Genomic DNA, 20818 nt, shown 5'->3' with positions numbered 1-20818 from the left:
TGCCATTTTGTAAGTCCCGCCAAACCCTAAATAGTAGCTGTTGTCTGCTGGTTAAATCTGTTTGGCATTCTCGCGTTTGACTGGACGGTCTTAGGTCGCTAAAAGGTTAGCTGATGCGACCTTCTACTAGGGTTCGTTTGACTTGGTATAGCAGTCTAACGAATAATGCTCAGCCTAAGTTTACTTAGACTGATATTTGTCTGAGCTTTGGGGCATGTCAAAGGAGCTGAGCTGGTGGAAGAACTGTGAATGTCTTTGGACCTTCAAGGCCTGAAGTAATGATCTTTTCTGTGACAAATGCATGACATACTGACACAAGCAAAGAGAGGTTTCTCTTTATCAAAACTGCCTTAGAGAACTGAACTGTCATAAGGCAGTGGGTTCCAGATGGGAATGAACTTTTACACACAGCAAGGCTTTGAAGAAATTCCAAGAGTATCAGCTTACCAATGATCCATCTTCAAGGATCAGAGCTACCACTGTTGTGAAAATTGTCCATTAGGTTGCATTGACAGAGACGAGAAATGCAGATCATTGTGACAATTGAACACGTCACCACTGTGATAATCGGAAATATTGTAGCAATAGTGACATGTCCACCAAACTCCTCCCGAGCTGGCATAGTGATGTCCCATTTCACTCTAAATAAGGTGACAAACACCACCCAAAACCATCACACTGCTATGAAGACACCACAAAGATCAGACATGACTAAAAACTAAAAAAAACACATAATAAGTATAAAAAAGTAAACAAACATATCGATGCAAGTACCTATTGAAATCTTAGACAAGCATTGTCATTAAGGTGACATAATCCCCCGCCGCAAATAATCAAATCAAACTTAAAAAGTAATGAAAGTGATGGTTGTAGCTTAAGATGAAGTTAAATGTCAACAAAATCATGACCAATCAACCTGCACCTTCCCAAGATGATGCTTTGTGTCAAATATGAAGAAAAGACAGTGAATCATTTGTGAGATGTCTTGCTGACAAGGTGAACATGCAGGTTCACGAAGCTTGGTGTCAAATATGAAGGGTAAAATGTTAAAGTTCCCTTGTAACCTTGAAATATACGTCAAGGTCACCACACCTGACTGTGACCTTTCGCATACTGTGATGAACATAGGTACCAAATATGAAAAGAATCTAGTCAACGGTTCTTAAGATATTCCAATTCATACATACGGACGGACGGAGCCTAATTCTATATTCCCCGCTTCGCACTAAACGCCAGGCGGGGGATAATAAGCAGTCAGGATTTGGAAATATAATAATCATAATTGAGTTTAATGGTTAAAAAGAAAAATCCACATTTGTATGCCAGGTTACCAGCAACTGAAGGAAAGTGATAAAAATTTGTTTACATGCATCTACTAACACATGCCACAAAACAGTCTAAGTACCAAATATGTCGGATGAGCATCAGTTTACACGCTTGAAGAAAGCACATCAATACTTTCATCCTTACCTGGAGTGAGAGACTGAATCTTCAGCTGAAAAGGATGCACCAGGTTTAGCACCAGTATCTCTGAAAGCACTGTAGCCCATAAGAAGAATTTGAGAAAGTCCAATGGTCATAGAATCTCGAGCTTTGTGGAGTCGGATAGTGACGGAGGAAGTCACTTCTAGCTTCTGTAGTTGAAGTTTGATCACCGCCAGGCTAGACGTCATAAGTGGTGGGCACATTGGGGTCACAGTCATTCCATCGTGACTTATCTCCAGGGATACGAAGGATGGACACGCTGGAAATATGGAATTACATTCAGTTTATACTCCAAACCTCAACCACAAATCAAAATCTCAGTAGCACTACTTGACACACAGGAAATTCAGAATAAGGTATTTACTTTTTAGACAGGTCACTGAATTCTCAACAAAGTTCAAGACCCTGTCATAGAGAGGTCAATAAACAAAGTGCAGTAAATCTTTACATTGTTTTATTTGTGTCTGTATTTCCTTGTCATTAAATAGATCTTCTAAGCTGTCCTTTCATTTTTTACATGAAAAATCAAATCCATTATTAAAACTATAAGCTAAGAAGTCAAATGCTGAGAAATCATGAAACTGACAGATGAAAAAATTTCGAAAATACATCATACAGTTCTGACTTGTCTGCAGTCACGCCTTAGACTGATGGAAGTGATGAGTAACCCCAAAGAAGGTCGAGTTCAGCAATATCAAACGTTAGGGTGGAGAAATATCTACTTTCAGTTTGTATTATTTACTGACAGGAACTGATAACTGATAAGACACAGAAATTCAAATAACAAAACAATGTTATTCCATAAAGTATGTTGAGAAATAAATTATTAGTGCTTTTTTTGTTTGTTTCATCACTATTGCTACCTGTGACTTCCAGAATAGAAGAGGTCATTGTGATTTCAGAGAAATTACTTAGTTGAGACCATTCAGTACAAGTTCTGTAAAGACATCTCTTTCCTTTCTGATATATTTTTTTTAGTTCAGATCTCGAAACAAAATGTGACTTATGGACAGACGGTTTTCATTGGAAAAAACAGGCACAGCTTACAAAAGATACCACTCTACCTATCTGTTTACCAATTTTGGCAAAACAATATTGTACGGTTTTCACAATCTGCAATCTGAAAATTGTTGCCATGCACACTAAAAAACAATCCCAAAGTATCAAAAGGAACTACAGAGCAGACTGGCTATAATGCCCCTGGTTATAATGCCACGCTTTTGCCAGAACGGATTTCCTGCCTATATAATACCCTCGTTATAATACCAAACTGGATATAATGAGTAGTATACACAATGGGGTTACGGGACCAGGTCCCCCCAAAACTGAGTCCTTGGGAAGTCCCTAATCCCGTGGCCCCATTGTGTATACTACTACTGAGGTGCATGCAAAATTTGATGAAAATCGGTCAAATAGTTTTTGAAATATTGACTTTTAAGTGAACATGGGGTCAGTCGGAAAAAGGCTCGGGTCGCCTCGGGGTTGGTTGCACCTCCGAGCGCTGTGGGCGGACGAGTCGCAGTGCGAGTGCGTGTCAGGTCTCTCTCGGCTTGATGTACGGGTGGCTGGCTGGCTGGCTGGCTACATTAAGCAGAAAAATAGGCATGCAAGACTGATAAAAAAATCATAACGTGAAACTATCATCACATGGTGGGTGATGTGTAAGGGACTGTGTCATGAGGTACGATCATCAACTCCTCTCTGAAGAATGCTCTCGGCGGCCCGTCTTTCAAGTAGTACAAGTTCGGTTGCCGTCTTTGATGTCGACCAGGTCGATGTTGTACATTTTCATGGACCATATCGGATCGGTGGCGCGTTTTCTGCTGTCTCCCTCGTATTCGCCCGGCTGGTATAAGTACCTAACACTGACCCGGTCCGGTAATTTTTTCTCTGTTTTATCGCGACGTGCCGCTGCCGCCATCGCTTCAACAGATTTCATTTTGATGGGTCTCTTGTCCACGAGTCTGGTGACTTCGTTGTTGATGGCATCCACCACTCGCGCGGTAAGCGTACGAATACCGTGTTTCTGTGTTTGGGATCCATTAAATCCTGCAAGTACTGATGTGAGAACAGACGTTCGGCTAAGGTGCGATTGAATCTCTCGACTATGGCTTGGCTTCGGTGAGCTATCGCCACACCTTGTCTCACCTGGACTTTATGCTTGGCCAGCAGTTGTGACACGGCTCCCATGAACTCACGTCCGGGATCGATTTGCAATACGGCAGGCCAGGTCAAGCGACTGCGTTTGTATATGTGTTCTAAGGCTTTGGCGACTTCGTCCGAATCTTTGGTTGTCAACGGTTCGGCTTCATTGTAGCGACTGGCGACATCGACGACTGTCAGGGCGTAATTGTAGGTTTTACGCCTCACCCTGTCGTGAGGGAAAAACAGGAGGTCGGCTTGGTGAAAGCAATTCGGCGTTGAAATGTCGAATTTTCTTCTCGGGATACTGTAATGTACTGTAATAAATTTTCTCCATGATATATGAAAACATGTGCGTAAGCGTTCAATTATTCGATACACATTTGTGTCCGTACGCTTAAGTGGTCACTCCGTCGATGGCGATCCATCGTTTCGTGTCCATGAGAGACAGCGAGGTCTTGTTGATTCTCAGTCCGTATATCCTGTGTCCGTCGCTTCTCAGCATGTTCATTTGGTGTTTGAACATTTTATTCCTGAACAGGGCTTCCTTGAATCTGGCGTGCTTGATGTGCATTTTCACCAGGTGTTTTTTTCACGCCTTTCAGATTTCTTCGTAGTCGGCTTTCTTGATGGAATACATCTTGGGTCTCAAGCCGACGTACTCGACTATCGGTGTGCATGCGCATTTGTCCTTCATCTTGCCGAGCACATTTTTTTTACTTGGCTGTGCATAGGGTGATCTTTAGGGTAGTCGCTGGTGTTGTACAGGTGCATGTGTTTCTTAATGTCCTCGTACACGTCCTCGGTGTGAATTTCCATCAGCAGGGAATCCGTGTCCGTGTACAGCACTTCGCACCTTTCGCCGTACTGCTTTTTCAGCTCGTAGTAGAAATCGTACATCAAGTCTCAAGTCGAGGATGCTCATCCTCATGTAAACGGGACAGTTGAATCTGAAGTCAGGTTACGATAGTGAACGATGTATTTTGTCTTGTTCATCAAGTTCGGCACAAGTTTTTCTAACGTTAGCCAGCTTATTGTCTCCCAGCAAGTTTCGTTGATATTCAGACATCCAGTCTGGGTTCACCGTCAATCGTTTGGGAGCTAGCGGATAGCTGTGGTGCGATTCGTGTAGTTCTGCGGGATACTGTTAACGTATTATATTTTGCGCAGGTTTTATTTTCGGGCTTTTCGCGCAAAACATTTTAGCGAAAATTTATACACCGCAAATAAACCTGTCATTCATTCAGTCTAGCCATGCTCGCCCCTGAGTTGTTACCATAACACATCACGTTTGAAGACAGAAATCAACGGGAATCTTAAAATGACGACTGATCATACTTAACTGTCGCTGTAATGGATTTCCCAAAACATAATTAAATAATGAGCCAAATCCCATTGCCGAATTAGCGAAAACAGCAATGTGTGTTGTGGCCGCCATGGAAATTGGTCACATGACAGATGGTTTGATACAAAACAGATTACCGTGAAACGACTCGGAAAGAAATAATACAGCAGTATTTCATTTATTCATTAAGATTTTATTCACCAGTACATCATGAAGCGAATAGTCACTAACACTCAATCATCTCATTCACAACAACCCGGCTTGTTTGAAATCACAAAGAGCTTCATATACAGTATAAGTTAATTCGTCAAATCGTCAGAATTCGGAACATAAGACTGATGTGTTTTTCATCTCTTCCGGGAGTAAACGGATTACTGTGTACTAGTATATCGCACAGATAGGGATTTCCTGTGAGTAAGCAATAAACGCCGCCTGACAGGTTAAGCCACTCTGTTTGTTTTCACTGCTATTAGTGGCGGTCAAAGAGACAGCTGGCAGTTCCGGCAATTACTGATTGACGCGAATAATTGACCGCGCGATGTAGTCTAAACTGTCAATTCCGCGAAAACTGCACCACGCGAAAATAAGTACGTTTACAGTAGTCCAAGTCCACTTCGAGCACATAGCCTTTGTTCGAATCCGGCGCGATGCTATTCAAGTCAATCATCTCGGGCGAGGAGACCCTTTCGAATCCCCCGGTGGCGAGATACTGACTCATGGCCCAGCCGTACAGGTTGTTGGCGTCCCAAGGGGAGGAGAAATACCACAGCAGCAGCACGTCTGTTTTCAAGTACAGGTCGTGGTAATCGCCCAAATTCTTGCAGCCCAGTTTGTCCCACACGTTAATCGCGTGCGCATAATCGTCCTGAGAGATATTGGAATCGGTCAAGTTGCTGTAAAAGCAGTCGATGGCAGGTAATCGCGTCTCGTCGAACTTAGACCAATTGTCCATGTACTCGTAGGGGTAGATGCCCTTCCTCAGCAGCAGGGGTCGAGACTCTGCATCGGTGAATCGATTGGTGATGTCGAAGTCGTCTGGGTCGTTGGCGTTCACCAGACTGTCTAGAGACGACAGCAGGAACTGAACGCTATCGATAAATCTCAGATCGTCTAACGAGAGCGAAATGTATTTTTTCATGTTTTGGGGGATGCACGTTATGTTGCCGTCGACCTTCGCAATGGCCTGCATGATCAGGTGAGAATCGTAACCGCAAAGATTGTGAAACACGACTGGAATTTTGATGGTCTTGGGATCGATTTTGACCTTCAAGTTGCACGTGTTGTGAGCGGCACCTCTGTACTTACCGGTGATGTGGCAGTGATCTCACGACATCCCCGTTCAGGGGTTCGACGTACACGTGGCAATTCTTAGCTTAGGACGATGGTGTACAACTGTTTCCTGATGATTTTCTCTTTGTTTTGCAAACACGTGAGAAATCGTTCGGCCGCGTCGGGACCTCGGTAGACCGAGGGAGCGTTCGTTTCCCCGTCAAATCGAACGACCACGTAACCGAACCCGCATGCTTTGTGTTCTTGCGTTTTATGCGTGAAACTTTTTTACAGGGATGATGGCGCGACAGTGTCCATGGTTTTGATGACGGTTTTGATGAGGGCTTCGAAGTCGGCATAGATGACATAGGTCACAGGCATTTGATGTTTGTGGTTGAAGAATTTTAGCGTGTTTTTCTTTTCGTCAGACATGTCTTTTCAGATGGCCGTCTCTCCCACGCCTCGGCAATCCTCCCGATGGGATTCCAGCAGGTCGGCTCGCGTGAAGCTGTGCAGGCACCTTTTCGCAGAAGTGTTTCTTTTCCTTATGCTTCGATTGATCGTACAACAATCTTTTATCTTTTATGAAATATTTTATCCACGTGTAGTGATACTTGTCGCCTTGCTGGAACATAAATATATGGATAGTCTTGCGGTGTTCGTTTGTGAGGGAGCTGATCCTGTGCACGATCGTTTTATTTCCTTCGTGTCCGAAGATATTGATGGCTATGTCGTCGTTCTTATTTTTGGTTTTGCTGACCTGGGAGATGGGGGTGGGTTTGTCTATGCCGTCCCAGTTGATCCCATCGTCTTCGGGATAGCTCGAAAGTCTGTCTGAATGTGCTTTGGCCGGAAACTTAGCGGATCTGATCGCAACCCTCATGCAATCATGTTTTTGACATTGACCTTGGCTTGCTTTTTCTAGTAGTAAGGTGGCAAGTCTAGGTACGACCCTCCTTTGAATGGTATGTAGTTCGCTATGTCCAGATAGACCTCGTCAATCCTGCCCACAACCCAACCCGAACCCATGTGCGTGTAGCGTTCCAGTTCTCGTATTTTTTGCAGCGAGGTGTCAATGGACGCGTCGACGGATTCGGGCTGAGTCGTGACTTCTTGCTTGCCTCTGAAGTAAGGCTGGACGTGCTCGGTGGTCCCATCCGTCTGCTGTTTGTCCAGCAACATTTTCACCGTGAGTTGAAATTTGAGGCTTCCCAGAGCGTTCAGTTCCTCATCGACTTTGTCGGCGACCAACGGTTTGACGTCGTCGACGTCCAGCCTCCAGCCTCTCAGATACTTACCTACGGCGTGCTTCGTCTGCACAAACCGTAGTTCGACGGGTTTGTGTTCCTCCAGCAGTTCGAGGAGCTCGGCTTTCCTCATGCGTGAATAACCTCTGGGCCCACGCTCCTTCGCTTGGAGCTTGAGCTGTTTCACCGTGGATTGAGGTGGTTTGTCGACAATGCCGAGCAATCTCAACAGCTGAGATTTCCTCAAACGGGAGTAACCGACCACTCCGAGTTTTTTGGCAATCCTTTTCAGTTCTCGGACGGTAATCATCGTTGCTATATCAATGTATGAAAAAAAATTCTAAATGAAAAATAATTATATTCAGATGCGAAGTCAAATCTCTAATAGGTTGTTCGCTATAGTCAGGTGTGAAGTCAAATCTCTAATAGGTTTTTCATCGCTATGTTCGGCTGCGAGTCAAAATCTCTAGTAGTTTGTTGGTGTGCGAAGTATGTCTCGCTGTTAAATGTTAGCAACCCTGTCAATAGAAAGGATGGAGACGGCGCAGCACAGGTTAATGAATCAATAACTTTGTCGGCACTTGTGCATGTGCTTCTCTAACACTTGGTTGTCCCTTTCTCTGCACTCCTCCCTGGTAACAAATAGTGAACTGTGTCAATATTTTAATGATAGTTTGTTAAACAACTTTTTTAATTTTAGGACATAAATTCTGCAAACAAATCACAGAGTTGGTCTGATATTTTGATTATGATCAGCGTTTCATTGAGTATTATATGTTTATTAGTTTTTGAGTTAGATTTCAATTCATCGGTCCGCTTTTGAGCCAAACGCACTATATGTATATTATAAGTTTAATATAAAAAAATGGGATCGGTGAATAAAACACTCCCGGTTTGTACATATTTGAATTGTTATATTTTAGTATACATATCTACTTTTTCAATATGTACGTGACGCTTCCGGGAATCACGAGCGGCGAGTCCGTTCAACTGCTGCACGCGATCAATAACACGTCCGGTCAGCTCAAGTCGCGCTATGCGACATCACCTACTACCCACGATGGACCAACATCAATGGCAGAAACAACAGGCTGTTCGTCAATAACGCCTGCAACCAAATAACAGACGGCTACTACAGCGTGTGCTCACTCAACGAAGAAATCTTCAAACCTGTGGGAGCCGAACTCAAACTGAACGACTCGAACGGCACGGTCATGTAAGCCAACAACGGAAAAAACACTTTGAGACTCAGTCGGCCGTTGGCTAATACGCTCGGGTTGACGTCGAACGACACCATGACCGGCACGAAATTACCCGATCTCGTTCCGTATCGCGAACTGTGCATTCATCTCGATCAGCTGAACACGACCGACAACGTTCAAGGCAAACGACCTTCCACACTGCTGAGAGCCGTGCCGGTGAAAACGGAAAAGTACAACGATGGCAGAACCGAATCGTTTTCGTCGCAGCATTACAAGAAATTAATCCGAGGCAACATCACGGAATTGAAAATATTCGGTTTTAGACGTTAAACACGATCCCATAAGTATAGGATATGTCAGCACGACGCTGCACATACGGCAATGAGGGAGTCTCATGGTCCAGGAACATGCGCCAACATAGCGATCTCCGCCCTTGGGGACACCCACGGATTCGACGAACCCGGATTCGACGGCAAACTGGACGCCTTGCAACTGAAAAACAGCATTTACAAACGCGTCGAACTGCCGCCCTCTACAGCTGCTGGTGGTGGTGGTGGTGGCAACGACCTAGGCGATTTTGTCGATACCGAAGGAGCGGTCAACAACACTCGGTACGACCTGATACGCAACGACGAGGACGAATGGACGATAACCCCAGCCTTCCGCGGCAGGCTGTTCCACCTGGATGATGTCGAGACCACGGCCATCTCCAGAAACACGCACTACACTCTCATCTTCAACGACATCCCAAATCTACTGGAATCTCAACACCACGCTCGACTCTCCCCCTCATTTTCACGGACAACAAGAAGACAAAATCATCAATATCCCCTGCAATGGCAAAATACTCTTCATGATTATATCTACGAGTTATGATTATGTCAAATATTTAGGTGTGTATATACAGAAAAGTGGAAGGAGGGTATTCAAAGGTTTTTAAAGTTCTGCTCCAGAAAATAGCACTATCACCAATTTCAGTCTATGTCAAACTTGTTGCCATGGAAACGCCAAAATATTTTATTCAGAATTCCAAAACTACCAAAAGGCACCAGTACACCACCAGATATATGTATGTGCCAAGTTTGGTGAAGAAACATTGAACGGTTTTAGAGTTCTGCTCCGGAAAAGAGCACTACCACTAATTTCAGTTTTAGTCAAGCTTGTTGCCAAGGAAATGCCAAAAAATATTATATTCAGAATTCCCAAACTACCAAAAGGCACTAGGACACCACCAGATCTATCTATGTGCCAAGTTGGGTGAAGAAATAGTGAACGGTTTTAGAGTTCTGCTCCGGAAAAGACAAATGTGCACGGACGGACAGACTCCATTTTAATACCCCCCGCAAAATGCGTTGCAGGGGATCACAAAGATCACTACCTGACGAAAGTCGTGAACAATGGAACGCTGCTCGTGGCTTACGTCCCTACACAAAGACGCAGCGTGATCGACAGCCCGTTGAGGCAAAGAGTAGCCCACATGCTGTCGAGCAAACCCGGGACGCAAAACGTGGGATTGCAGATAGTGTCGGAATTCGACAGCGTGGTAAACGTCCTGGAAAATCTGCCGGCGAAATCCATGCTGTACATCCAAGTCTACCTCGGCGAACCACCATCGGCGGATGACGTCGAAGAAATCGTGAAAGGGATCAAACTCCGCTGTGCCAAACAACAACAATACCAAGTTTGCTCCGTTTACGTGCGGGTGAACGTTAATGCCTACACCAGTCTGCAGGGGGAGTCACTGTGACCGTGGAAGACATGATATCACTCACCGAAATTTTCCTACTCAACAACATACATCTCATGGGTTTGAAGTGCACGTCAGAGGAATTATCCGATAACCAATTGAAAAACATTTCGTAATACATTATATATAAACGAGATGAACCATCATCATCCCAACGTCACGCTAGCCGATCTCGGGGACACACGGGGATTCAATCTGCCCGGCGGGGAAAACGCCTTGTACGCCATGCGCGATAACATGTACAAACGACGAGAAGTCATCATCGAATCTCAGTTGAACTGGATTATTAACCTGGTCCTGACCTACCCCTATCTTATCATGGATGATAATGATCGTGGCGTCTCGCTAAAAAAATAACTGGATAATGATGGCGAGGTTTGATCCTGGAAGAAGTACGTGGATGAGCGTAGCACCATTACCAGATCAAACGGCTAACATGTTAGTCCCCAATGAGAAAAATGCAGCGTTATTTTTACTAAAATATACTGATGTGCCAGACTCGTGGATCAGTATGAACCTAGATCTTATGATATTTCAAAAGGATTTTATTGAACTCAAGACCATTTATATATACGAGAACTTGTACCTCATCAGCTTAAAGTATATTCATCAAACATTGACTGAGGACAATTACCAGATCAAACAGATATGCGAGATCAAACAACAACTATAACGTGAACGCGATACGCGGTCGGCATTACAGAAAAAATATCACAGGGCCGTCAATTCCGTGGACAGTGTTGACAGCGCGCTTATGTCTGTCACTTGTGTACTTTGTTGTAAGATGAATTGTGTAATTATCTGGAGAGGGCTTTTCTAAGTTGGATAACTTGTGCCCAATCCTTTTCTTGAATGAATAAAATATGTTTAAAACAAAACAAAAAACAAAACAGGCGTAGCAGGTATCGGGTTATTATCCACCATCGTGGCTGCACCCGGAGTGGCAGGGTTGATGGGATTGACCCTTAAGTACGTGTCTCGCAGACTGCAACGTAAAGCATAGAAACACGACGAAATTAGAATTCTAGCCGAAGCGAAGTTAAACATGATAGGCGATCATATTTCCACAGCGCTCACCAACTCTAAAATCTCTGAGGAAGAGTTTCGTTTGGTGCTATCAGAAATCACAAAATATCACAGAATGAAACAAGAGATTCGGACCAAGTCTCGTAAAAACGCCGTCATTTGCGAAGACGAGAAAAAACATTCATAGAACAAGGGAAGCAACAGGCCCAACAAGCCTTCATTACGAAAACCAAACAAATCATAGGAGATTCACAATAAACTGTTTCGCGGACATCAACATAACGTAGCCAGACATCTCAGCAAGCTGTAGATAAATAGCCGAGCCGAGACACACACTGCGACTTGCCCACTCAATGCTACCGAGACGGCAGCGAGTCGACCAAGGGGAACTGCCGAGAGATATGATTTAGCCGGAATGATTTAGTGGAAATCAACATAACGTTGCCAGCAAGCCAGCCAGCCAGTCGGCTGTACAAGCCAAGCCGAGCCACACACTGCGACTCGCCCACAACGCTCACTCGGTGATACCGAGACGACGACCCGGGGGGAAACTGCCGAGAGATGCGTTTCATTCACTTTCAGACATCTGTAGCCTCGCTAATCAGCCGACCGTGCATCATCATAGCCGAGCCGAGAGACACGCGCACACAACCTTATACTCGTCCACGGCGCTCGCTTGAAGCAACCCCAGAGACGGTAGCAAGGTGATGACTGCCGAGACCTGCGTTTTATTCAGCTAAAAACACCTCTCGCCTCGACAATATATAACAAGTACAACAATACGTTGGATTGTTAGCCTTTTGCCAGACCGACCCCATGCTCACTAAAAAGTGATTATTTCCTGAACTATTTGACCGATTTTCGTGAAATTTTGCATGCATCTGGGCAGATGGTTACGCTATAGCAAAACGGCATTGGGAACACTCTTGATGACTTCATTAGATTAAGTAAGACTTAATTACGACAAAAAGTTGGACATTTTGCCTTATCCCGACCGACCCCATGCTCACTTAAGTCAATATTTCAGAAACTATTAGACCGATTTTCATCAAACTTTGCATGCACCTCAGTAGTAGTATACACAATGGGGTTACGGGATTAGGGACTTCCCAAGGGCTCAATTATAAAATTGAGTCCTTTGGGCGTACCTGGTCCCGTAGCCTCATTGTGTATACTACTTAATGCCATATGCCAATGGTTTTTGGAACAAAAAGTCATTTCCGCCTGGTTATAATGCCAATTGCACTGGCTGCATGTAGTAAATATATTTTTCAAATGTCCCGGGAAGGCTAAAATGTATATTTCGGATTTCCCGGGAGAGTTAATTTCCAAGGGAGTTAGGAAGTACCGCCAAAGCTAGAGATACAGTGCCAGGAAGCATAATCCATGTCGGGAGTAAGAGTTCTGTCCAAAACATTGTTATAGTAGAGTGTTTATCTCCTTCACCTGTTTAGAACTTTATTTAAGTGGTGTTTGTATTTCAAATGTATTTTCTTATAAAAACATTACAATAATAGTCACTAGGCATAATCCATGAGTAGATAGATTTCTTTTCAAAACATTGTTATAATCTTCTTCACTTGTTTAGAACTTTATTTAAGTGGCGTTTGTATTTCAGATGTATTTAATTAGAAACACTTTAGAGCACAATAATTATTGGGAAGCTTAATCCATGTCGGGAGTAGATAAATTTCTTTTCAAAACATTTGCAAACTGATATCGAACCCTCATTCACATATTCGTAATGGCAGATGCGTAGGTTAGAGTTAACATCATCTTATACCCCACTTCCGGTCTCGTTGCCATTGTTTCCTTTGTTAAAAGTGTAGGTGTATTGACCGGTACACCTGTCAAAAGTGTAGGTGTATCAATGATACACCTACACTTTTTCACTAAGGTATACCGAAGCAATAAAGACACAACAAACGGCGAAATATAATTTTATTTCAATGGAGATTTCGATTGTTTCAAAATCTTCCTTATCATCCTGGTCGAAATGTGACGCTAACGAACTGTCAATTTGAGAAAGAAAATCCTCTGTCCACTCTTCAGCATCCATGGCCGACGAACGTGTGATCTTCCAAATGTTTTCTATGCCACATGCGAGTCAGAGAACGCATGCGCATTGGTCTGCCCATACAAATGTCAATTATCAGTAATATTGCGCATATTTGGGGCTACTTGAAATCATTCTCGCGCCCAAACTGGTGTTTAAAATCGTGTGAAATCGTGCAAGCCCGTGCATGCACGTGCAATCGACTGCTTATAGTCTGTTTGCAGTGAAAACGTACCGATGAATATCACTTAAAAAAAGTAAATCAAATAAAGTGAAACTAAGATTGCAAATCCCCATATTGAACATTTAAATTTCAGAATTATATTCAGCTGAGGATAAAAGTTGTTTAACAAACAATCATAGTTTCAAAGCGCTGTTATTGGTTTGTATTACAAGGGGGTATGCGCATTAAATGAAACACCCAGAACATGTAGGTTTGGTCGAAGTTAACGCTCATTACGTCCTGCACAGGCATTTGTTTCAATGTTCCAACTACTGCGCTTACCCCCTTAAAATTGTAATACAAACCAATAATATTTATTTGAAACTATGATCATTTGTTAAACAAATTTTATTTGAATATAATTCTGAGATGTTCATTTGGCAAGGTAAAATAATGAGATTCGCAATCTTAATTTCACTTTATTTGATTACTTTTTTGTTTAAAGTGAAATTGATCGGTACGTTTTCACTGCAAACAGACTATAGACGCGGACCATTTGAGGGTCTTAACCAGTGGGCTAAAAATAAATGAAACAGATGTAAAAGAAATACATTTTTTGGTCATTCTTAGAATATAAAGTGTTATAGTAAACTTGTAACTCGACCAGAAGTGAGGTATAAGTCAGATGTACCCACACTTCCTCGGTGTATCGCTCAATACCCCCTACTGTTTGAGTCGTGTGGTCTCCTCGGCTACCGCCTCAGAGGCCACACGACTCAAACAGTAGAGGTATTGAGCGACACACCTCGGAAAGTGTGGGTATATCTAATACAAATCTGTTCGTGGAGGAAGGTCACTTTATTTTGTAAGGAACAAGTATCACCTGAACCGACAGAAGGGAGACACAAGTTACTGGAAGTGCACAGAGGCTGGGTGTTCTGCCCGTATCGTGACAAGCGGAGACCGACTTCAGACAGCGGAGCACAACCACAGTCATCCGGATCCAAACTTCATCTTCGAAGTGGATGCTTTCAAGGCCAAAATAATACATTGCGCCAAGACCGAAGTGACCCCCATCACCCAGATCTACGATGACGAGATTGCCAACCTGAGGAAGCAACACAACATAGTCCCCGGAGGCCTTCTGCAGGTGATTCCATCCTTCACTTCTCTCAAGACCATTCTGTATCGGCAATGTCACAAGACTATCCCAGTGCTTCCCACCAAGACATCACCCTGGAAGGTGAGTGGACCCAGACTGATGGAGGCCAGCAGTTCCTGCACAGTGTCAGTGAGGGTGAGCCGATCCTCGTCTTCACCACCCGCCAGAACATGGAACTCTTTTGCGACGCAGATGTAGTGTAAGGCGATGGAACGTTCTCCTCTTCATGTAAACTCTTCGACCAAATCTACACATTCCATGCTGAGGCTCAGGGACACGTTTCCTCTAGTATTCTGCTTGCTGCCAAACAGGACGGAGGGAACCTAGGTCGGCCTAGCCATGGAGTATTCCTCTGACCCTGAGGTGATGAAGATGGTCGGGAGAGCTGCCACACTTCCACTTGTGCCACTTGACAAGGTGATGTCAAAATGTATGATTACCAAACTGACATAGTACCATCTTTATTGTTTATTTATTGTGCATTTTGAACTCAATAAATATACTGAATGCTGAAGATAAAATCTTTCTTATTGAATCTACTGGACTGATCCATGGTAAGAAATAGGTATCAGCTTGGGGATTAGTTGTGCACTCAACCAGAAATGTTGTTGTCTTAAGTTGTCTAAGATATGGGTGTCTAAGTTTTGGGAGGTTACCATTTATCAGAGCCTCTGAGTGAGGCCATAACATTGCATTGCAAGTACTGTGAAGGCTACGCTCATTGAACCGAGAAGCATCACGATTTTAGCCTTCCCGGCCATGAACCGAAGTATACATACCATAATTGGTTAATTGACATGAATCAAATTAATTGACCAAACTCATTAATGCTTTAAGTAGTCCTGTAATCCCAGATAGGATAACACATGTGACAATACACTTCCTGCCACCTACAATAAGCCACCTGTAGCCCCTAGACAATGGGATTATCCAGGCATTCAAGGCTCATTACAGGAGACATCAGTTCAATCACCTTGTTGACTGCATAGAGCCGCTAACTGTCCTACCTGGTTATAATGCCACCCTGGATATAACGCCATATTTTCTCCTGGACAAACGGTGGCATTTTAATTTATCCCTCTGCTAGGTTTATGAAGAAATATTTATGATTTTGAAGATCTGGGTCTCCTTTCACAAAGCACTAAGGAGATCGTAAGTCACTAAGGTAACCTTAGTGCAATGTTAAAGAATGGGAGTTAAGGTTAATCTTAGTAAAGGTTGCTTCGTGAAAGGAGCCCCTGGTCTGTAACGAATTGTGATAGCTAAACAGCATCCATTTCTAAATCCTCCCTTTTGGGGCTGGGGATAAAAAAGGAGGAGGTGTAACCATCGCAAATTTCAAAACAGAACAGGTTTATCTCCTAAATAATACATTTTAGAACAATTTCAATTTGAGCTTTAAATTAGCATCAACAAATGAGATGACATCACAATGGTGACAGTTACACAATCCTTTCATTTTAAGCACTGAAGAAAGTGACATATAGAAACACTATATCCTGTAATATAATATCAACAATTATCAATATTTTATATTACTAGGTTTAGTTTTGTGTAACTTTGAGGATGTTTGTTAAACTGTCTCTGATACAAAACCTTCCCACTACTTGCCAACAGATGACAAAAAACCAAAGGAGCTGACTTTATATTCACCAGTAGGACTTCACATGTAAGGTCACATGGGCAACTGATCAAGGCCATTTCAAATTAGGAAAATGTCTTTTCATTATTGCTTGCATTGAAACAATGGGAATGCAGTGATAATTTAAAAGAAATATTTATGTTAAATTATCTGTTACATGAAGATGTATTAGAAAATTAGATGATTCTGCTCACGCTATTCACTGGCTCTAGATGGTGGCGATTCAACCATAAACTTACGCTGGACTTCATTCACTATAACTGGCTTGGCATGACCATGATCGAGACAAGGCTCATTTAAACTTTATTTACACAAAATGTATAGTATGAACTAGGAATTTGTATACAATATCAAAATAGTTCTCAGAACAGTTATTTTGGATGAAATGGAAAGTTTTACTGTCAAACAACCTCAGTGTTTTTGGACACAGATTAACATCCCCAGTGGAGCCCCAACGAGATACAGTTAGGAAAAACTGTGAAACCTTCTACCCCTTGCATAAGGCAAACCCAAACCCCTCTAATCCAACTTTCCAGATACACAGCGATATACGGAACCTACATACACCAAGATTTCAAGCATATGACATGCAAGAGGTGAAAATTACTGAACAAACAACAAAACTGAACATACTTGCTAGAGAAGAACCGTGAGGTTGAATTTGCACTTCTCTCAGTAATACAGCAAATGGCAGTTGTATGGTGAGATCAACCCATGCTTCATCAGGATAGAAGTGATAAGACCAGGCAGCAGATCTGGCTCTCCTATGTGGGGGCGATGTTTGGATAAGGACATCTGCTGGACTTGCTGTTGGGCTGCTGGAAGAGACTGTGCCTAAAATAAAGAAATGTTCACTGCTCTTACTACTTCATACTTAATTAACACATATTACCATATACAGAACAAGCAGGCCTATTTTAACCAGCACTAAAGTGATTTCTCTCGTCCCATTACTTTAGCTTAGCAGTTAGCATATATGAATTCAAATACATACGTGAATAAAATAACAGATCACTGCTTCCTTCAGTCTATTATCCAAATACTCTAAGCTTAAATATATCCATTTGCCAACACCAACATCCACATAGTTGGATCTTGTCTAACAGTGACACAGGCTAGCATCCACTGTTGCTAAGACATTGATAGCAATGGTTGTTACCAGCACATGAATCAACCCCCACTAAATACAGTTCAGTGCAAAAAAAACCACTATCAAGTTTAACTTCTTTAACAGCATAAATGTTTCGAGAGTTCTGTGCTAACAGGCATGTTGTAGGGCAGGACTTTGTGAATGATCAGTATGTCTGCCAGAAAAATGTGATGAATGGTAAGATCAAACATTTTGATGAAGCACATGAAATACCATGAGAACAAACACATTTTTAAAGTCATAAAGTCATTTCTGCCATGGTTATATCTTGAAGTAGATTTAGTGCCAATATGATTTTACCCATAGGAGCAAAGTTCTGCAATCCATCTGTATTTTCTGAATCTGTGGAGTTGATCTTGTCACCATTTGCTCCTGCTCTTCCGTTGTTCATGTTCTGCATGATGGTAGAGATTAAGCTAGAATTGGTGCAGATAAGGCGGCGATTACAACTGACCAGATTGCTGCACACCACCTCCATGCCACCTGAGGTACAGATAAAATTAACACAGATGAGATACACTGAAAATATTTGATTCAGGTGAGTTAAAACTTAATCAATACAAGTGGTATCAATGTGAATACGATCTATGAAAGTCCTTCTTGGGGGAAACATTTTCTGTACAATGTACACCAACAAACATAATCATCATGTCTTCCATACCGTCTTGCAACCAAACTTAAAATGAATCCTGAATGAAACACTTTGTTTCTCATAATCTGCCAAGCCACTGTCAGCAAATGATAAGGAAAACATCCTGAGGCCTTGCACACTATTTTGTCATGAAAACAAAATAATAATTTCAACACTCAAATAACAACACCAATGTATGATACACTTATTCATTCTGAGATGACAATGGTTGATTCAAGACATCAACAGTGGTAATCTGATCTTGGATTTTGGTAAGAATAGTGAGTTGGTTACACATGCTGATCAGTTCAAACAATTACGTCAAAAATGACATAATAAAGACAGATTCATGATACAAGTTCCAGCAATAATAGAACTGGTGCAATTATGTCACTTGGGACTTGTTAACATACTTTTTCTGGTGTTAACATGTAATGCATTTGGTAAAGGAATCATAACCTATTGTCTGTGGAAATAACATGGACCCCAGACTAAACAGACATATCGTTATTATAAAGTTCACATCATATACTATAAAAATTTACATCTTAAAACAAGTGTGACTCGTAAATGTTCCAAAACAAAATTTGTGATCCCAAAACCAAAGCACCTCATGTGATGGTGGAAAGTGGCATCACTGTTAGATAACTGTGACTGAATAATCAAGTGAAACATTTACAGCACAAGATAATTCACTTACCTATATCTAGGAACTGCTTGATATTGTGAGAACTGTTGAGGACACGTAAGGCAAACCATAGCAGTGGCTCAGAGAGCCTGCAGAGAGTGCTTCCAGAGAGGTAGTGGAAAAGTGAATCCAGCATTGGCTTTGTGTCCGAATTGCAACTTGCCAGTGTCACAAGGATCTGATATACACAATCCCCAACAGAGACAACATCTCCACCTGTCAAATTCTCCTGGACACTCTGTACTCCAGCATTACCAAGAAGGGTGGCCATGGCATTACTATTACAGAAACTCAATGTCTGCAGAAAATTTTGCATTATGTATTGATGTGTTAGAATAATTTCTGCAACACAGTTGTTCGTGTCCGTGGGCTGGCGCCAGTCAGAATTATTCATCTCCATTCCTGCTGCAACTGCAGCTGCTGATTCTGTCTTTTGTTCATCTGTCTGATGTCCCTTTTCATCATCTGAGAGTATTGCCATCACAGGTGCTGCCACAGGGGTTGAAGTAGCCAGTACATGACTCAATTTGTCAGCATCTGAAAGTCTATTTGTCAATAACATGGGAGTCAATGTTGGATCACTTCTTTCTTGTGAAGGAACTTCTGAGCTCCTCAAGTTTCTGCTTGGTATATTTACTTGAACAAGTATATTGACCAATTTCAGTAAACTACACATAAGCCTATCACGACTGGCATCACCAAGTCCTGTTCGTGTGTCTCCGCCTCTCAAAAGTCCAGCGAACAATCCACCAAAGCACGATCGCGCACTCACGTTGTTCTCAAATGAGCTACGACAAGTAACCCGTTCTTGGCAGATTATGTGCTGATGAACAAGTGAACTAATGGACTGAATAACACTTATCGCATTGTTGATATCCACTTGACCATACTGAATGTCCAGTACAAACTCCAGGAACTTACACTGGGCATCCAGGGGACCCATACAACTGTAGAAAGCACCTCTGTTGAGAAGAAGCATAGAAGATTAAGGCATTGAAATAAATGTGGATTGATTGTTGAAGGTGATGAATGCTGGGAGATCTCTGCAGAGCCCCTTATAACTTCTTTAAGTTACTCTTTCCTATCTAACTACCGGTACCCTCACAACAGTAGGTGTATGCTAGAATCATTATAGACATCAACAATCTGCAGATAGTTGATTGAGTGGAGGATATACATATTAGCCCAAAGCATTAACACAGATTTCCATCAATGCAAATCAAGTCCACTGAACAATAATTACACATTTTGTCATTTTGAATATATTTTCTATTTCATTTTTGTGGTTTTATGACATTCTTGAAACAGACTGTTGACTGATTTTTAACAATCTTAGTTATTTGGCTACAATGCATTTTTGTTTGTTCAACAAACAAAAAAGTATGTTAAACTCATAAGCTGTTTTTATTACTTTCTACTTGTAGGCACTGCCATCTTTTGTGTCAAACTATAACAATGGTACTTCTGCACATGTGTAGGAATTATTGCAGCAGGAATGCAATGGTTTTTACCTGAAGAATTGAGTAGGCCTTACATCGTGTGATGACATCCAGCCTGTCATTATTATTCCTATGCTAATTAGGGTTGGGTATCGCCAAAATATTCGTATTGCGATATATTGCGATATGTGCTGGCGTACTGCAATACGTATTGCAATATATTGTGAAAGTGTGACACATGGTTTAGCTCTTCAACACCAGTCAACCAAAGGCTTTTACTGCCATGACACCGAGTTCCCACAGACTCTGAGGTCATAGATGAGGCCTATGTTTACCAAGGAAAATATCAGCTTGTAAAATATCATTACTACTACATGTCATGCACCATTTGAAAGGTTTAATCCTATCATATTTATAAATATGA

The 20818-nt window shown here is 42.2% G+C and overlaps 1 protein-coding gene across 1 annotated transcript in view; it reads right to left on the bottom strand.

The window, feature by feature from the left end:
- LOC124286617 (baculoviral IAP repeat-containing protein 6-like) overlaps positions 1–20818 on the bottom strand; it is a 242018-nt gene that overhangs the window by 74137 nt on the left and 147063 nt on the right. The window contains 4 exon segments of the mRNA XM_046722998.1: positions 1471–1744; positions 17120–17320; positions 17937–18119; positions 18968–19917. Coding sequence (XP_046578954.1) covers positions 1471–1744; positions 17120–17320; positions 17937–18119; positions 18968–19917 — 1608 coding nt within the window.

Source organism: Haliotis rubra, unplaced genomic scaffold, assembly GCF_003918875.1.
Source record: "Haliotis rubra isolate DU_JTF1 unplaced genomic scaffold, ASM391887v1 Scf388, whole genome shotgun sequence".
Lineage (NCBI taxonomy): Eukaryota > Metazoa > Mollusca > Gastropoda > Lepetellida > Haliotidae > Haliotis > Haliotis rubra.
The sequence above is the reverse complement of the archived record's forward strand: the minus strand, read 5'-3'. Positions and strand labels throughout refer to the sequence as shown.